We start from the raw sequence: 17,785 nt of genomic DNA on the forward strand, positions 1-17,785 counted from the left end.
TTCCCCTTTTCCTCTCCCAACTTCTTCAAACTCGCACCTTTATCATCATCATCTTCTCAATCCATCACAATGGGCTTTTTCAGTGGTGAGTGATTAATCCCCTCATAATTGCTACTCCCAGCTTATTATGGGAATTCCCTCTCAGTCACTAACGCCTCGCTTACCGCAACTAGATGATTCCGATCAGGCGAACAACTACGACCAGTGGAACAACTCCAACCCCCAGGACCACGAGCCTTCCTTCGCTCATGAGCTGATTGCTGGTGCTGCCAGCTTCGAGGCCGCCAAGGCATACGAGAACCACGTTGCTGAGAACGGTAAGCAGATTCTACATAGCTCCGACATGCATAACAGGATGAAGAAAGATCAGCAGCTAACAGGACCTATTTACTTGACAGGCCAGCCTCCTAACCACCAGATGGCCAAGGAGCTCTTTGCTGGTTTTTCTGGTGCCTTCATTGACCGTGAGATCGAGACCAAGGGCCTGGATTTCATTGATCGTGAGAAGGCCAAGCGACAGGCCGAGGAGCACTTCGACAACGTTGATCCTAACCAATATGGCTACTAGATTCCTAGTCGGAACTAAATGATTGACACGCGAGAGGTGTGTAGTCTGTAGGAAAAAAAACTACAGCATGAAACTCTTGTAGCACTCAAAAGTATCGCTTGGAAACTGTAAATTAAGTCTAGAATTAAGCTAGTGATTATACAGTTCATTTTCTTTCTTTCTTTCTTTCTTTGGAAGATTGAGGAATCAGAATAGACCATTCCCCGTCGAGTGAATAAAGAAACGCGACAAAAAAGCTGGGTGCCGCTCTTTGATACAGTAGTCTTCGAAACAAGGTTACCCTCTATATTTGAATACTAGATTATGGGAGTGGTGGCATGCCGATTAGTTGATCAGCCCCTTCGGCGGGACTGATCCAATTGACGCGTCCATCAGTATATATCTCCACCTTAGGCTTGTGTTCATTCAGAACAGCGATATCATCCAGTATTCCAGCCCGGAGGATGACCGTCTCGCCAGGAGTTCCGGTAGACTCCATTTTCAGCCCATACAGCGGCGTTCCTATGGATATTTTTAGTCAATGCTTTGCCAAAATCGGGTTGATAGCACACACCACAATCTGAACAGAAATAGTTTTTGATTTGATTTCCACTGTCCGCCGTTTTTGCCACTTCTTTAGGACTACCAGTGATTTTCAGGTCGGCCATTTTGAAGACAAAATTATACGTGTAGAGAGTGCCAGTAAGTTTGCGACAATCAAAACAGTGACAAAGTGCCTATTGAAAGGTCATATCGTTAATATTGAGTTAATGAAAATAATGCGTACTTCGGATATACACTAACCGATGTTATAGGCTGGCCACTATATTCGATCCGAACCTTTCCGCAAAAACAGCCGCCAACAGCCATTTTGAAAAAGCAAGTGTCTGGCACGGAGATAATATTAAATGGGAAGAGAGTTTTTCGAAAAGAATTCAAGAAAAGTGTCTTCTTTGAAGTCGGCCCGGGCGAACTTTCGTCCGGAGCATTAATATAAGCACTAGAACCGCTGACAAAGAGGTTTATGAGTTTGTTGACCCCAACATAAGAATGTTGAGTATGGAAGTTCAGCCAGGATTTTGGCAGTATAAGGGGCCATTATTGCTTCTGACTTGTATCAAGTTCTCGTTAGCATTGTTGAACGCTCGGCTGCTGGGCTTTGCCGAGAGGTGATATCCTCGGTTCCATAGTAGGCCTGAAGTTCTAGCCACTATCTATTTAGTGTTAATGCAGAAGGGTAAATGCCAAGGCTTGCAGGGGTCTTGAGGTAGAGTGTGAAGGAATGTCGTGTTTGTAAAATACGGTACTACTGGAGGTCAATCCCCGGATAGAAATGTTTACTTAGCTCCTTGTTTTAAATATGACTTGACATATTAAACAAATTTGTAGGTTTTTGGCCGATTCCATATTCCTTATAATGGCTAAGTTCGAAGAGGTCAGTTTAGTGGCAAAGGCTGAAGGAATTTAAATTGACAGCACAATCGCCAATTTATTGAAGCTGGTGACTCACAATATTTTCTTTCAAAAATGACGTACTATTATGTAAAGTGACTAAATACCGAGATTTATCGCTCTGGTTAGGTTTGAGGACGGCCTATTTCCCGTTGGAGTCGGAAATTCGGCGGCCGGGCCAATATCCCCCAAATGTCATCAGCACGCGAAAATATAAGAACGGAAGAGATAGCACGAATTGTATGATAATTTCTTTATAGAATTATATTTACCACTAAAACATTGAGCAACCCAAAGTCGGCAATAACCCGAACCAAAGTTTTTGTCATGTCGAAGTTGATTGTTGTGGTAGGCCTTAGAGGGAACCAGGCAAGAAACCATCGCCACTTGGTTGACCAAATTTTAACACACACTCATATTCAGGGCGGCTCTGTTGCCAACGTTTTTCTGAAAGAAGACGGCTGGAAGGTTCGGGGAATTACTCGCAATGTCGCAAAGGCAGCAGACTGGGAGGCCAAAGGAGTTGAAGTAGTGGAGGCCAACCTGGACGATAAAGCTTCGCTGGTCAAGGCATTCAAAGGCGCATACGCCATTTTCGGAACAACTGATTTCTGGGGCACAATTTTCGATCCCGCCACTAAATCCAAGCTTGGAGAGGGACAGCCTCTTAACGAGTATGTTTTCTACTATGAGCAACAACAGGCAAGAAATATTGCGGATGCGGCCGCGGAGACGGGCGGCCTACAGAGATTCATCTTGAGCGCACTTTGCAATGCCAGTTATTGGACTAATGGACGACTCTCGCATATTTATCATTTCGATAGCAAGGCTCTGGTCGTAGAGCATATCAAAACGAATATGCCTGATTTGGCTGCCAAGATGTCTGTTGTCCAGATCGGGTCTTATATGATGAACTGGGGAGCTGGAATATTGCCAAGGAAGGTAAGTTTGTTTAATTTTGTATCATCACAATTTGGACTCACACCATACAGCAATCAGATGGTTCATATCGCCTTGCTTTAGTTGGAAAGGGGGAGACCCCAGTCCCTCAGCTTTTCACTACCAAGGATACTGGCTACTTGGTTCGTGCTCTGTTGGAAGTTGCACCAGGAAAGAATCTACTTGGGGCTGGTAGTATGCTCAGCTGGAAAGAGTCCTTGAGAGTGTGGTGCGAGACCCAGGATGTACCATACGGCGGATATGACGAGCTTTCAATTGAGGAATGGGTCAAGAATGCCCCGTTCGACCATGCGCTTGCCCTTGAGTTTGCGGAGATGTTTGCCCTTATGGACGATCCCGGCTATGCCGGCGGTGATCCTTCTGTCGTTCTTCCACACCATGTCAGTCTCAAATCTCGTCTTAGGCAAGCATGATTGCTGACTGAAATAGCTGGGCGTCCTGTGTCCGACAACATCCTGGGAGGAGTGGTGCAGAGGGGCCGATTTCTCTCATATTTTGAACCAGTAGCTATGATTCTGTAGGTCTGAGATTTGGGATGGTTTCGCACACGTTTATTTAAGAATCTTGAAATCAAAATGCCTTTGGGCGGGTATTCTTCTTAGCCATTGAGTCTGCCACATAATATCCATGCGAAATTATAACATACTCAAGATTGATAGAAAATGAAGGATTGTTGTTAGAAAGAAATCTTTAGAATAATGAAAGTTCTATGGAGCTTCCCAGCCCCACTTTTTAGTTTGCGCCCTTTAAATGACATCGAACTGTCGAGAAGGCTGACACCGACCTCGGAGTCATCCCATGAAATATCTAAAGGCATATCATGAATTACAAAGCCAGGTGTTCTTGGGATTACATTATTTCCTGCCAATAAGATCTCAATCCATCACAGTCAAGCTTAGCCCCTGAATACCTTATCATGGGAGACACGGAACCCACAAGCCGCTCCTTCACCATGCGGACCCATCGCCCAGGTGATATAGGCTTTATCATTCATCGCCACGGAATACTCTACCATGAAGAATTTGGCTGGGATGAGCGCTTCGAGGCTCTCGTTGGGCGCATTGCCGCAGATTTCATCGAACAGCTCGACCCCGCAGTGGAGCGGTGTTGGATTGCCGAACGAGAGGGGCAGTTCCTTGGATGCATCATGCTAGTGAAAGATCGACTACAGGAGCAAACGGCTAAGCTTCGCCTTTTGTTAGTGGAGCCGAGTGCCCGGGGCCTCGGTGTTGGTCGGGCTTTAGTGCGACATTGCACTGAATTTGCGAAGGAAGTGGGCTATGAGAAGATCGTGTTGTGGACTCAGAGCACATTGGTAACTGCTCGGCGGATATATAAGAATGAAGGGTATCAGCTTACTCAAACGGAAGAGCATGATACATTCGGGATCAAATTGACAGGTGAACTTTGGGAATTGAAGCTATAGACGCAAAAAGGCCACGGGTGGGAACCGAGCCCAGAAAATAGACCACACCCTTGATCATTTACATCGGCATTCAGGTTATATTGAGGGTGGAGCTATCAATGGGTCATGTCATGGAAAACATATTGAGCATGTGGTCTTTGAAAAAAATATAAAAAAATATGATAGATATCCCTGAGGGCTATAAACAGACTGGACTGGATATTTCAGGTCTCTCAGACTATTATTCTCTTCGAGTGACGGGATCTCGCCGATAAAAGATGTCTTCTTTTCTGATCAGACCGCACCAGTGAGATCGTTTAAGAATCGGCAGTGAACCAAGCCCGTAAACGTCGCCGTGTCTGCACAAATAGTCTGGAGATAGTAGCTCAAGGGAACGCCTTGCTCGGAAGTGAGATATTTGAAAAAGTCGTTGAAGATTCGTTCATGGTAGTGACAGAGCCGGCGGTGTAGCCGATAGGTGTTGCACCGCCGTAGGAAGCAAGCCAGATCATGATTTCGTAGTCATGAGATCCAGTTGTGCTCGCCTCGGATGAAAAGAAGGAAGGCATCGTAGGAGACATCGCCGGTGTAGCGCTGGCGGTCAATATAATATCAGAAGGAACAAGAGTAGTACCTTACCTCGAGTCCAATCTGAAGGGGGCTCATAATGGAATTTAGAGCTGTAGCTTCGATATCGAGAGCGGCATTAGCATAGCTTTTCACTAGTATTGCCGCCTTCCCATGTCCACGATGTTTGCCAGGAAATTGAGTCCACAGAATCGGCGTCCAGATATGTGCACTGGCCTCCGGAGGTTGCAGTGTTTTCTCCCCAAAGATTATTGTAGGAAATAAATTTCGAAGTGGTGATAATGCCATTCTGGGTACACACAGAGCTTAGGGAATTTCTAGGTCCAAGGTGGGTCTTGGATGCAGGCTCGTGTTGGGCCCGAGAGGGTGAAAGGGTTGCTTGAGAGGTTGCCAAAAAAGCGTGTACGAAGGCACAAACGCTCCACCAAAAGCTTGGAGACATGTCGAGGCTTGATCAGCAATATCAGGGGATTGAACAGGGCCTACATACACGAGGACAAAAAGCAATCAAGCGTTATCGGAAATGGAGGGTGACTTTTGAAGACAAAGAGAAATGCTTGCAGATGATTTGATGAGGGGCGGAACCCACACCTTCACCTACCTAATGTTATCCTTGACAAAAAGGGCTTTGGGGTCATCTGCTTTTTAAGTGTTCAATGGCTGCTCTCAGCGCCATCATTGGGGGATGAAGGTCTATTTCAAACCAATATTTTTTGTATTTCAAAAAAAGAAAAAAAAGCCTTTCGTAGTCGTACAAACACTAGAGGCATTCCCCCGTGAGCTTTCTGGCTCCTCCGCAAACCCCCGTTACATGGCGTCAAACTCGCTTTATTTTCTTGATCACAAACTACAAGCAGTGTCTCAGCAATTCAAGTCATCTACGTTGTCCTTGTCGCAGCAATCAAAAATCTAATATTATCTGTGGAATTCCAGAGCCGACATAAACAGTCTCTCACGGCGTCGACTCTTGGATCGCTGAGACGAGTCCTTGCCACACACCTGGAATGTCATGCTGGAGAAGCTGCCGGGTATCATGAATTGCTAGGTTTCTGACTACCTGGGATTTTTCTGCGCTGGACGGTAACGTAACAGGTACTGATTTGATAAAAATGAAAAACGAAAATTCTTATTTATACCTAGGTGCTGGAAAGTATTGAAATCCTAAGTAGCATAGCTTTTAGAGAGTGTTGAATGCCTTAACCGCGGCTTCAGCCGTCACATGCGCGCTCGCAGGGTTGGCACCGGTCACAATGCGCCCATCAGTGATGGTGAAAGCGTCCCAGGGACCAGGAGGGGAGATATCTAAAGTCGTGTCAGACATAAACGGCAAACCGTAGTTGGGACGTAGCGATTAAGCAATCGCTCGTTTTACTCACACGTGGCTCCAGAGTCTGCGGCGGAGGCCTCAATGGTAGGGCGGTTCCAGCTTTTGATGGTGTCGAGAACCCCTTCTTCTTCTTCACCCTTGGTAGTAAAGCCAGTCACTTTCCGATTGGCGATGATCGACTTTCCTGTACTAGGATCAATGATTCCTGGGAAGATTGCTCCGCCATGACAGCTATTACGAATTAGCAACATCTTAAGCTAGGAATATGAAGGAGTCCATACACAGCAGAGATGACAGCACCATCAGTGTTCATCTTAGATGCAATGCTCTGTAGACCCTTGGCATCGGGATAATCGATCAAGGAAGCATGACCAGCCGAAGCAAAGAAAAGGCCATACTGATTTTTTGCAAATGCGTTTAGCTCGCGATTCGGTATCCAATTGATTAAAAAGACTTACGTTGTTGGGATTGATGTCACTCGGCTTCAAGAGATTGTCAAGCTTCAAACGAAACTCGCTAGAGCTGTCCTCCCAAATGGCCTTGTCTTCATCCTTTAGCCAATCTTTTTGCTGCGAGAGCCAGTCGGCCTGGTAAGTTCCAGTCTCTGACACCAAATCGACATCAAAACCTGCATCCTTGAAAACAAGGAACGGATGCAAAGCTTCGGTGATAAACAAACCTAATGCGGGTTACATTAGCACCAGCCCTTGAACTGTCTTTTCCACTTTGGGGACTTACCAGTCTCCTTGCCCTCGGGGTATAGAGGAGCATGGGCGGAAGTGATGGCAATGAGAGCTTTGCGAGGGGGCGCCATTCTTTGTTCTTTGTTCGAAATACTTGAGTTAAGTGGCGTGTCGATTGAACTTGATAGATTTAGTTCTGAGAAGAGATCATTGAAATGTAGACTGAAGGGGGGTATTTATCCCTCCGTTGAAGCTACTGGTCGCGGCCGGCCTCTTTCCTGCGTGACGCCATTGACTACAACTCCGACGGAGTTTGTCAGCCTTGTTCGAACCTTATCGGTCAAAGTGGAGAAGAATCTTACACTAGCGCATTTGATTCATTCGACACTGCTTTCTGATTGCCAAGGCATCCACTGCTGAATTTGGTTATCCCCCACGTAAATTCCCGACAGTATTACTCGAGAATGCAGGCGGTGTAGTATGACAACCCCGCTCTGTTGTGGCGGCTGGGGAATCGAGGGGATGTTCGCCTGCATCACTCCGAAAACTCCGTCGGACGCCAGAGCGCGAAATTGAACAACTAGGAGCTACAAATCATGAATCCCACCAGACGGCAGAAGGTTTCGTTGGCCTGTCAGAGATGCCGTTCACGGAAGTCGGGAGTAGGTTGTTCGTCATAGTCTTCATTCAAGATCTGACGGAAGATCAGTGCGATCGACGTCGACCATGCCAACTGTGTGTCCGAGCTGGCGTGCCATGCGTACCTAGTAGAAAGACTGGCGCGACAGAACAGGCTGCGGCGGTGGAAACGCAAGCTAGTTCTAGCCAGAACCAGATTCGTCCCCGAGATGAAGAAAAGGCCGTTCTACCGGAACAGAGTATTTTGGAATTGAGCACAAAAGTAAGGTTTCTGTCTGGCTTTATTGCTCGTTTGAAGATGATTGAATTTAGAAGATTGTTTCTCGTGATCACCCGGCCTACGACACTTCAGCGTTGCCGGGAGGGAGGGCAATGGAAGGGTCAGTTTCAGCCAGCGCCAAATCATGGCAAGATACTATCGGATTACCACTCCCTCCCAGAGAAGTGCTCAATACACTAATTGATCGATTTTTCAACTCAGTCAATTGGTTCATGATGGTAGCATGCCTAGAATAGAGCCCGTCAATGCGTGCGCTAATTCCATTCTAGGTCTTTCACGAGGGGCACTTTCGACGACGCTACGAGAACTTGTTAGCTTCCACTAAAGGTGTAGGATCAGTCGATAACAACTTTGTTTGGCTTACCTCGCTGGCTCTTGGACTAGGTGCCCACTATTCCTCACTAGACGGATCGACTGGACGAGACGAATCTTCAATGCGGCAATTTTCCGAAACTGTCCTCACACGAGTTGAACATAATTTTTGCTATATTATTGGTTCACCAAACGTCGAGGCTGTTCAAGTTTGTATACTTTTAGGTAGCTTCCATTTGTTCAACGGCCGTCCCACACTTGGGCTTGGTATTCTCGGAAGCGGAATTAAAATCGCACAGATCATGGGATTACATCGGGAGTCTATGTGGAAAGGTATCTCCAGTATCAACAGAGAATTGAGGCGGCGGTCGTGGTGGGCGCTTGAAGTTTTTGATAAGTAAGCATCACTGATAACCCCTGTCTTTTCTTTCCTTACTCTTCCGACATGAGGCTCAGACCTAATTCAAACGACGCACTAGATACGCTGCCATCGCTTTCGGAAGGACCTGCACAATAGACGAGTCCGATTGCAGTGTTGAACCCCCAGCCAACGTACACCTTGAAGGACAACTAGTCTCAGAGCAAAGCTCTCAACTCGAATACCATCGAAAAAAGTTCAAGCTTTATCGGCTGATGGGCCCTTTCCTGGGCCGAAGGAGCCAGACGGATCGGTTGGAGACAGTAAACAACATCCATGGTCAGCTCCTACTTTGGCAAAGACAGCTGCCTGCAAGTCTACGATTACAGACATACAAGGACGATATGCCTTCAGCGAAGCCATCTCTCTGCCAGATGCAAGCTTTGGCGCTTCAATTAACTTATGACAATCTCCAAATTATTCTTCACAGAAGTGTGGCTTTTGGGGACAGCGGTCATGGCACGACTTGTGGTGGTACCACTGCCTATGGACAGGAATCATCTCTCCACAGGGAAGAATTGCTTCAGGCTGCATTACGAACATCGGAGCTGAGCCATTATAGTTCCATCCTCCAGGCTTGTCGCAGAACGCACGCAATTATGCATGTTGGTATCTGCCTTTTCACGGCAGGTGTAGTTCTCTGCGCAATAAGCCTTTCAGAGCCGTTGTCACTTTCCAGCCAAAAAGCAAAGCAGGGTATTATGGCTATTATCCGTCTACATCAGAATAGCTTTTCGGATCAGTATCTTCTTTCAGTTCAAAGCGTGAGAATCCTTGAGGACTCGGTAGCTGCGGTCATGCGATTCGAACAGCAGCTCATTCTTGGTGATCGTCCGCCAATATCGCTTAACATGCAGCCCAGAAGTTTGCTCGAAGATGATGCGGTCGCATCAGCTAGCCAAGATAGCCATCCTGGCATTTCACAGGCTGCAGATAATGAGTCCTTCTTGGCTCCTTTACAAGAAGGTAGGGCCATATGTGTGCCGAGTCGTTAAAACTATGAACTTGTTTCTAATATTCGACTGAATTCTTATAGTATTTGCTCAACATCTACAAGACGGAGCTCTTGGACGAGAATCGACGGACGACATAATAAACGATGAAACACCACACAATGTGGCCGGTGCCTATGAGGCATCTGCAATGCTAGGGCCTCCAACCTTTTCCTGGGATGGAGACTTGTATTCAATGATGAATTCTGACTATGCCGATGCAAATCAACTATGGTTGTGGTCAGATAGCACATTGCAGAACTTCCTCTAGATTTAGCGATGCTCAGCAGGATCCTTTTTATCAAATGAGGAAATTTGAGAAATGAAGATGGAGAGACTTTCACTTACTGTAGGTGTGCTTGAGTCAACGGCAGCAATAGAATCTCGAAGTGGTGATTTCAAAGCGTCTTTTTCGTCTGGCTGATTATTGCGTGCTGCGCTTGATTTGAGTGTTCTGGCTCGGTCCGATCTGGTTCCCGGGAAGGTGCTGATCCTACCCCACAGGACCAACATACTGCAGTTTGAGGAATAGCAATGTCCGATCCATGAAACCCACCCTTGGAAGCTGCAGACCCGCCCCAACATAAGCGAGCTCGTACATCGGAGAAGCCACCATTTGATAGACGATAGCTGTCGCAAAGTGACACAACATGGCAAAAAGAATACAATGATCATTGATGAACAGTCGTTGGCTGCTTTGGTATTGGAAGTGGGTTCGAATAGCGACCAGAACGACGGCGAAAACTAGGCCTATCCGCATGAGAGCCTATAGTAATTCATAAAATTAGGCAAAATAACTGTTCCGATGATGTCTGCCTTGTCCGATGAGGGCTAGTTACCGTTTAGCCCCATTTGGATATTATTGGAGTCTCTATCGTGGCTCCCGCTCGCTTCTGCCGTGTAGAGAAAGGGCCATAGATGGTTAAATCCATTACTTTCTTAAGACCAGGGGCGTTAAGGCGAATAATATTTGAAAATTTAACATTTATAGCCCGTCATGGGGGCGTTGGCCGTGTTTCTAGCAACTGCTTCAAGGAGCACCATGGGGAAAATACAGGCCATGGCTTGCGGCGTGAGAGAGCATTGAATAACAGTCCGCCCCAACATGGCCTATTATCTATGCAAGTACTAGGCACAACCTTCATCAATAATCAAGAGTCAGGCTACTAACCCTGCATATGAAAACGCTATCCTCATGCAACATTACCAGGGGTGCATAGATTGACGGCTTCTTTGGGACAACACTGGGGCCGAGTAGAAGGCCGAGTTAGGAGCCGTATGGCAAATATAATCATATCTCAGCTGGTCTTAGTTAGTAGCCACAGTCGGCAGCCATTGGGCCTTCCCTCAGACAATTCGAGTTTCAGAAAAGCGGGGTGCTATCGTTGCATTGAGCCAACATCGACAAGGGTTAGCCGGGCCAAAAGACGAAGCGAACCCGCCCGAGGCGTCAAAGCGTTGCCCACAGTGGATTTCGATTTCTTGTGTTCACTCATATTGGCTGCTAGCAAATCACATTCTTACGCTATCCGTGCTTAAATTATCAGCCACTGCTTCTAAGCGAAGCCAACACTTAGTCCACCACGTCTTAAACTCAGGGGAAACGGATCCAATATCCGGGGGTTCCTCTATACGACCATAAATACGAGACAATTACCTGCAGGGAATTGCATCTACATTACTTTATCGTTCGATTGATTTTACTGTGTTGTCAAATATGAAGCTCCTCTCTTGCTGCGCACTCTCACTCTCCCTGATTGGCTCGGCCATTGCATCCATAACCAGCAATGTCGTCCCTGTTGAACTTTCATCCCTCGCCAATGACTGTACGCCCAAGATTTATACCGATGCTGGCACTATTGAGGCGATTCGAAACACCCTAGCGATCTACCCTTTTGCGATTGATGGCAAAAACTTCGATGCCCTCAGCAAGGTGTTCAGCGCTGACGCCATAGCTAACTATTCAGAACCCCTGAATGTCTTGACACCGCTGCATTCTATTCAATCTGTATTGAAGCAGAGCCTGGCATGCGTGACGACACAGCACTTGTACGGCACCCAGTGGATCGATGTACTATCACCCACTACCGCGCAATCGGTAACGTACTTTCGTGCCGCCCACTTTGGTAAAGGAGATACCGAGGGCCAGGTTCTCTACGCCTATGGCCAATACCAGGACAACTGGGAGCGTCAAATTTTGGGTACCTGGCGCATCGTGCATCGCAACTTGGTTTACATGGTGTGTCTTCTCGTCATGAAATGGCAGCAAGTACAAAGGTTAACAACTCTCCATATAGGGCCCCCAAATTGGCAACGAGACTGTTTTCGTCTGCTAGTTCATAAATCAATTCCGAGCGCATTAGCACAATGCTGGAACGATGGCGATGAATCAATATCCGTAGCAGAATTCAAGCTTCATCGTGACTTATCTTTTATTACCTCATCCCACAAGCAAGATGGCCGTTTTCTTCGTCAACACAGGCCTTCACGTCTCTGTGACTAATTTTCATATCTACTGTAATTGAGGAACCATGTATGGGCTCAAAGGAGACACGGTATTCATAAGGACATGTATTGGTAGTTATTGATAGTTGCCCTTTCGGCTTAGCCGCCGGGCGTTAATAAATTGTGTGTGTAATTGAGGACGAGTTGTCCTACTGTAGATCAAGGTTGTGTTCTTTGCGCTATCGCAGGGATGAAGAATATAGTGAAATGCACCGGGCTAACAGAAAATTGACTACCAGAGAGCGATGCCGTCTCTAAGCGTTTCATCATCCTCACAAGCAAACAACTTATAGCAACCATTTGAGGCATGACTCGAGATTATATGTATTGGTCATACACTCGAACAATTTTTCCCCTAGACTATCCATCTATCTCATCATACTAATCTAGTGCATCATATTTAGGGATGATGAGAGAGTGTTTCAAGCTTCTGACGGATTAGGCTTCGGCGGCAGACGTTTACAGGATAGTGTAGAGTATACTATATAATCGTGACGTATCCGATCATTCTGAACTCCCCAGGTCTTTTAAAATCCCAACAGATACGACTGTCTTGTTTAAACCTACCCCCTGGAAAAGAAATCAACTTTCACTAGTGATACAACTCGGCATGGCTGTTGATAAACAATACTCGCTTTCTGAATCCATTTTATCTTCGCTTGTCGGGCTGGCACTAGGGATATCCGTCTTTATTATACTGTATCTTTTCATCAAAGTTGTCACCTACTGCATCAAAAGACAACATGGCCCGGATATGAATATGCATGAAAGCCATACGTCTGATACTCCGCTTCATCCACTTGCCAACTGCACCCGTCGTCCAGCATTTACAACTGTTGAAACCATGCCTGGACACGCTCTTTCTGATATGGATCGAGATATTAAGCTTCAAACTGCAAAATGTCAAGACTTACGGGACCTTGAAGCAGCAATCCCTCCGATACACCGGTGATTCTAATTTGTCGGAATGTTTTATATGCAACCAATCAACGATATCAAAAGCTCTGTTTTTGTATTACCCCTGATTCTGCCAATTTATATAGGGGGATTCTAGATTACATAATGTAGTGGTGGAACGCATGACATAATGAATACAGTTGCGGCCTGAGGTGTCACGAATACCTTAGGTGTAAGCAGCAGCTTCTACATGAGGATAGAGAGAGGGGAGGCATCTACCCAATTCATTCCAGTTTTCACTACATTCTTTCATTCAACATGCTATATTAAGTACATTCCATACGGGCTCAGTCGGGAAAAACCGTACGGCCTCATTTAGGATTGCTGTGTCCAGGATTGCACGTACGACCTCACGGCCTCACCAAGGACATTCGCGACCTCCCCTAGGACGACCTCTACTACGTGCAGGTTGTGTGTGTGTTGTTCGTTGGTTGCTGTTGCCCAGTCTGTATTGTCAGACAGCCATCGAGCCATCCCCTTTTCAATAAGTAATAAACATGAAGGATAATTGTATCTCCGATCCACCGCGGTATTCGTATTGACATAATTTAATAACCCACGCGCACTGGTCGATTCTCTTATCTTGGAATTCCATGGACTTCGTTCGGCCTATCTACATCCAAGGTGGAAAAGTATTGTTGGTTGAGTTTGATTATACTTTGAAGATGTTCCAACGAAAGGGAACTCTACGCTTCTTGGAAAACATCCAACGGGAATACGATGCGGCAGACTGGATGCAAATTTGATTTTCATTGAGGAAATGGCTAAAATTACGACGAGATGGCTGCAATTGCGAAATCATCTGGTTCATGAAGGCTTCGAGCTCAAACGTAAGCGGCAGGACTACTGATAAACAAGGTATTTCGTCTGCTACTCAGCGAATGCTTCAAGACCGAGACCGACAGATCTATGCTGAGGAAGAAGCTTCTGGAGAGCCCTCAGCCTGGAAAGAGGTATATGCTTTGATGCGTTGTCCTGGGTCCTGTGAACTCGGCCCGCACTGCTGGCAGGATCCTTACGGGAAAAAACACTATAAGCTCTACCGGGATCAGCTGGAGAGCTTGGTCAAATGTGTGCAGAGCGGTGGAATTTTACAGTCGCATGAAGATGTACCTGGTATGATTCGTGAGCAAATCTATAGAGCAGAGAGACAACGGCTCGACAGACCGCGAGCCAATAATCGATCTACTGCTGAGGCAAGCTGCCCTCCCATTACTATCACAACCCGCACCCTTGCTTTTTCTTCTCTTCTCTTTCTTCTCTATTGAGTCCTCTCTTATACGTCGCCATTCCATGGAAATCGACGAGCTATGGCCCTTATCACCATGGACGTATCCATGTCTCTTCCTCGATTTCCCACAAAAGCAAGGTTTGGCAGTTGATAAAACACAAGCATGATTAGGTTCTATGGCACGGTCCCGATTGGGTAGACAATATCCCAGCAAATTAATGGCATCCGCAATTTTGCCAGATGATTTCCAGGTAAAAGCTAGTTTAGCAATGCTCCTCAGCATGGTCTGTCGCCGAGCTTGCTCTTGGTCGCCTCCATCAGCTGCACCTTGGGCTGTTGGGTCTCGCACTGAATCTGTTCACTATACGATCACTTGATCCGAGTCTGTAGCGGCGCGCCCGTTGCTGCGTCCCAGAGTCGCAGGGTCGCATCGTCGGACCCCGACACCAGTAGCCGGCCGTCGGGCGAGAAGGCTACCGAGGAAACCGAGTCCGAATGGCCCTTAAGAGTCTGCTGCAGACCGCCCGTCGCTGGGTCCCAGAGCCGCAGAGTATTATCACTGGAGCCAGACACCAACAGCCGGCAGTCGTGCGAGAAGGCTACCGAGGAAACCAGATCCGAATGGCCTTCAAGGATATACTGCAGGTAGCCCGTTGCTGTGTCCCAGAGTCGCACGGTATTATCGCTAGAGCCCGACGCCAGCCGTCGGCCGTCGGGCGAGAAGGCTACTGACCAAACCAGATCTGAATGACCCTCGAGAGTCTGCAGCAATAAACCAAAGCCAGAAGGGGATTCTGGTCCTATATCGCCTCTCTCCATGAAGTCCAGATCCTCGTCGAAGTCTTCATTTCTGGAGCCATCAAAAGCAAAGTTAGCTTCATCTGAACCAGCTTTATTTACATCATCATCATCATCGCCAACAGATCGTGGCAGTGAAAACAATGAAAGTCGCTCTAGATGCAGTGCAATGTGGCCTTGTAATGCCGTAGCAGTAGAGATAGATAATAAGCATATCGGACAGCATCTATCCGGAGATATTAAGGATGAAAAGCTGGCGTTGCTGATTAACTTCGCAGAGGCCTCGTCGCCAAAGTTGATGTGCCTATTGCGTAAGTGCTCTTGATATTCTTCGGTTTTAGAAAAAGTCTGATCTGGGTGCTCTGGACAACACAATACCCTTCTATGCGAAGAGTTCTCGTGTTGGACCCAATCTTGGCGGGTGTCGTACAGCTGACCCGAGTTGCTGCAGTTTTCATATGTGCATACGTAAGGGCGTAGGTCATGTATCAAGTGAGCTCTATAGTTGCGATTAGCGGTGTTTGGTTGGTTGCCACACCAGTTTATGTGCTTCCTTACTTCCATGCTTTTTCATTTAGAAGTTCTCTCGAGCACAATGTGAAACAGTAGGGACACTCGAAGAACCTTTCGTTCAGTGGCAGGAGTGGCGCTGGTGGGAAATCCACAATCTCCTTGCCGGGCTGCCAAAGTGAAGGAGCATACTCGGAAACAGACGCATTCGATAGGTCATCCCTGACATTCAACTGAGGAACGTTCAAACGACTAGCAGTAGTAACAGATTGGGAAGGGCGTATTAAGGCAGTTGAGGCTTCGTTGGCTGGTATATCTATGTTGAGTCGAATTGTAGCCATGCCATTGCGTACCTCTATGTTTTGTGTGGCTGCCTTTGAATGTTGACTGAGCTTTCCCCGATGTTTCTTCCAGTAGGAAAACTGCTGTCTCCGGCGGACATTTGCGAGGGCTATACGACGGATAAGGAATGACTCGGTGTCCTTCAAGAGGTTGGCTTTATGTTGCGACAGCACAGTCCGGATTGGCTCCCACACAAAGTCCACATCGTCCACATCTTTATCACTGGTTTCTGGTGGATAGATCTCCGGATGCTCCTTTCGAACTCTTGACTTCCGATACTGCAAAAACAGTGAGCTGACATAATCGTAGTCAAATTTCTTGACCGCCTTCAGGAAGTCAACGTTAGACTCCGGATCGATTTGTTGATGGCGTAGCGCCTTTGATGACGCGAATCTAGATGATGGATTGCGGATCCATATTGACAGCTTAAAGAGTCGGTCAATAGGATCTTTTACATCGTCCAGAAGCAGATCTATATCTGAGTCTGTATCGACGTCCGGGGACTCTATGTTCAAAAGGTCGTCTGCTGGATCTCCTCGCGACTCTGTTGTCGGTGGGTCGTTATTTGCTGCGGCGTACTCGAGCACTAACCAGGCTCTCATTAGCTAGTTATGGAAAGTGCAACCAAGAAGAGAATTGACCTTCGATCAACGAGATGTTAAGAGCTGTTATGAATCTTTGTAATGTATGTTGAATGCTCTCTGCCTGCCTAACACGGTAATCCAGAGAGCCATGTCCCGATACGAAAAGACCTAAATTCACGGCCCACAGCTCAAAGCGGTCGGCCTCTGCCGCAAATTGGGCCTTGGGCCATGCTCTGTGTCTTGGATTTGAAGCAGGGTTGTCAATAGAATTGACCTTATTGAAAAGTTTCATGGTCTCAAGGCCTGTGTCGGCGAGTGTCTCCGACTTTGTTGCCTCTGTCATGTTTGATCGCGCGGCTGAAGGCATCCAGGTTGCTCAAATTGTCATGGAAAATATCTGTAGGTTTCGAGAGAATGTCACATTGCGCAGGAGCACGATTAACACAATAACCCCGCTATCCAATCAAATATCAAGGTCCAACCAATCACGATAACACACGTCTTACCCCGCATCCAGACCTATCTCGGTGTGGCATACTGTTGTCACTGAACTGTGTGAATCGCAATTTCTTTTTCGCTACGATTTTTCATTCTTTTCTGGTCAAGAGGATCCCATGTCAGGAATCGAGGTTGCGGGTCTTTTGCTTGGGGCTCTCCCGATCCTTTTCGCAGCTGTTGACTTGTCCAAAGACAGCATTCAGAGAGGCAGATTTTGCATTCGGAAGAGGCATTACGTCAAAAAGCTAGCTCTTGCACTTCTTCTCCAACAGCAAACACTCGCAGAGACAGTTAGGTCAATCCTCATCAGAAGCGGATGTGAGGATATTCTGCTCGTAGATGATGACCCAGTTGGATATTTGAATGATGAATGCGTTCAAAATCGAGTTCTGGATTATTTGGGACCAGAAAATGCCGCTGCATTTACCGGGGTGCTCAAACAGTGTGATGATTGCGTGAGAAGGACAGCTGGGAATATCTCAGATCTGGTGCCTGCCAATAAGGTCTGTTTACTAAAAGTGATTTTCAATAGTCAGAATTTGCGCTTACCGGAACTTATATTTTGCAACAGGACCCAACAGACGACTTGCTTGGAATTATAAAGCGAAATTAAGAAGTGAATAACAGATGGCTGGACCTGATTCCAAAAGCGAAACTTGCGTTCAGAGCAAGCGAACTCAAGGATTCCATTCAAGACCTTGATGATACAACCAACACCCTGGATCGCTTTACAAAGATTATATTGTCTAATCGCATA

General features: G+C 46.7%; 11 protein-coding genes across 11 annotated transcripts; 6 read left to right on the plus strand and 5 right to left on the minus strand.

Moving 5' to 3' along the window:
- Positions 1-69: 69 nt before the first annotated feature.
- On the plus strand, positions 70-568 carry N7443_000334 (DUF3759 domain-containing protein; the record flags this gene model as incomplete). The annotated part of the gene is made up of 2 exons (XM_056880390.1): positions 70-85; positions 174-568. The coding sequence occupies 2 exons, from the start codon at positions 70-72 to the stop codon at positions 566-568; spliced, it is 411 nt and encodes a 136-aa protein (XP_056745628.1).
- Positions 569-869: 301 nt separating this feature from the next.
- Positions 870-1,417, minus strand: N7443_000335 (GFA family protein; the record flags this gene model as incomplete). Its single annotated transcript, XM_056880391.1, has 3 exons — positions 870-1,069; positions 1,122-1,284; positions 1,352-1,417. The coding sequence occupies 3 exons, from the start codon at positions 1,415-1,417 to the stop codon at positions 870-872; spliced, it is 429 nt and encodes a 142-aa protein (XP_056745629.1).
- A 909-nt stretch (positions 1,418-2,326) lies between these two features.
- On the plus strand, positions 2,327-3,372 carry N7443_000336 (uncharacterized protein; the record flags this gene model as incomplete). Its single annotated transcript, XM_056880392.1, has 2 exons — positions 2,327-2,941; positions 2,992-3,372. 2 exons carry the CDS (start codon positions 2,327-2,329, stop codon positions 3,370-3,372), a joined length of 996 nt encoding a protein of 331 aa, XP_056745630.1.
- Positions 3,373-3,911: 539 nt separating this feature from the next.
- On the plus strand, positions 3,912-4,385 carry N7443_000337 (GNAT family N-acetyltransferase; the record flags this gene model as incomplete). The annotated part of the gene is made up of 1 exon (XM_056880393.1): positions 3,912-4,385. One exon carries the CDS (start codon positions 3,912-3,914, stop codon positions 4,383-4,385), a length of 474 nt encoding a protein of 157 aa, XP_056745631.1.
- A 365-nt stretch (positions 4,386-4,750) lies between these two features.
- N7443_000338 (Mss4-like protein) lies at positions 4,751-5,240 on the minus strand (the record flags this gene model as incomplete). The annotated part of the gene is made up of 2 exons (XM_056880394.1): positions 4,751-4,958; positions 4,999-5,240. The coding sequence occupies 2 exons, from the start codon at positions 5,238-5,240 to the stop codon at positions 4,751-4,753; spliced, it is 450 nt and encodes a 149-aa protein (XP_056745632.1).
- Positions 5,241-6,129: 889 nt separating this feature from the next.
- Positions 6,130-7,093, minus strand: N7443_000339 (uncharacterized protein; the record flags this gene model as incomplete). The annotated part of the gene is made up of 5 exons (XM_056880395.1): positions 6,130-6,254; positions 6,329-6,510; positions 6,561-6,676; positions 6,738-6,958; positions 7,018-7,093. 5 exons carry the CDS (start codon positions 7,091-7,093, stop codon positions 6,130-6,132), a joined length of 720 nt encoding a protein of 239 aa, XP_056745633.1.
- A 2,219-nt stretch (positions 7,094-9,312) lies between these two features.
- Positions 9,313-9,874, plus strand: N7443_000340 (acyl-CoA N-acyltransferase; the record flags this gene model as incomplete). Its single annotated transcript, XM_056880396.1, has 2 exons — positions 9,313-9,577; positions 9,648-9,874. 2 exons carry the CDS (start codon positions 9,313-9,315, stop codon positions 9,872-9,874), a joined length of 492 nt encoding a protein of 163 aa, XP_056745634.1.
- Positions 9,875-11,320: 1,446 nt separating this feature from the next.
- N7443_000341 (nuclear transport factor 2 family protein) lies at positions 11,321-11,939 on the plus strand (the record flags this gene model as incomplete). Its single annotated transcript, XM_056880397.1, has 2 exons — positions 11,321-11,842; positions 11,901-11,939. 2 exons carry the CDS (start codon positions 11,321-11,323, stop codon positions 11,937-11,939), a joined length of 561 nt encoding a protein of 186 aa, XP_056745635.1.
- Positions 11,940-13,825: 1,886 nt separating this feature from the next.
- On the plus strand, positions 13,826-14,333 carry N7443_000342 (class I glutamine amidotransferase-like protein; the record flags this gene model as incomplete). Its single annotated transcript, XM_056880398.1, has 2 exons — positions 13,826-13,895; positions 13,924-14,333. 2 exons carry the CDS (start codon positions 13,826-13,828, stop codon positions 14,331-14,333), a joined length of 480 nt encoding a protein of 159 aa, XP_056745636.1.
- A 332-nt stretch (positions 14,334-14,665) lies between these two features.
- On the minus strand, positions 14,666-15,115 carry N7443_000343 (WD40 repeat domain-containing protein; the record flags this gene model as incomplete). Its single annotated transcript, XM_056880399.1, has 1 exon — positions 14,666-15,115. The coding sequence occupies one exon, from the start codon at positions 15,113-15,115 to the stop codon at positions 14,666-14,668; it is 450 nt and encodes a 149-aa protein (XP_056745637.1).
- A 533-nt stretch (positions 15,116-15,648) lies between these two features.
- N7443_000344 (uncharacterized protein) lies at positions 15,649-16,873 on the minus strand (the record flags this gene model as incomplete). The annotated part of the gene is made up of 2 exons (XM_056880400.1): positions 15,649-16,532; positions 16,588-16,873. 2 exons carry the CDS (start codon positions 16,871-16,873, stop codon positions 15,649-15,651), a joined length of 1,170 nt encoding a protein of 389 aa, XP_056745638.1.
- Positions 16,874-17,785: the final 912 nt, after the last annotated feature.

The sequence above is a fragment of the Penicillium atrosanguineum genome, assembly GCF_028827265.1.
Source record: "Penicillium atrosanguineum strain IBT 20685 chromosome Unknown utg000001l_segment0_segment0, whole genome shotgun sequence".
NCBI lineage: Eukaryota > Fungi > Ascomycota > Eurotiomycetes > Eurotiales > Aspergillaceae > Penicillium > Penicillium atrosanguineum.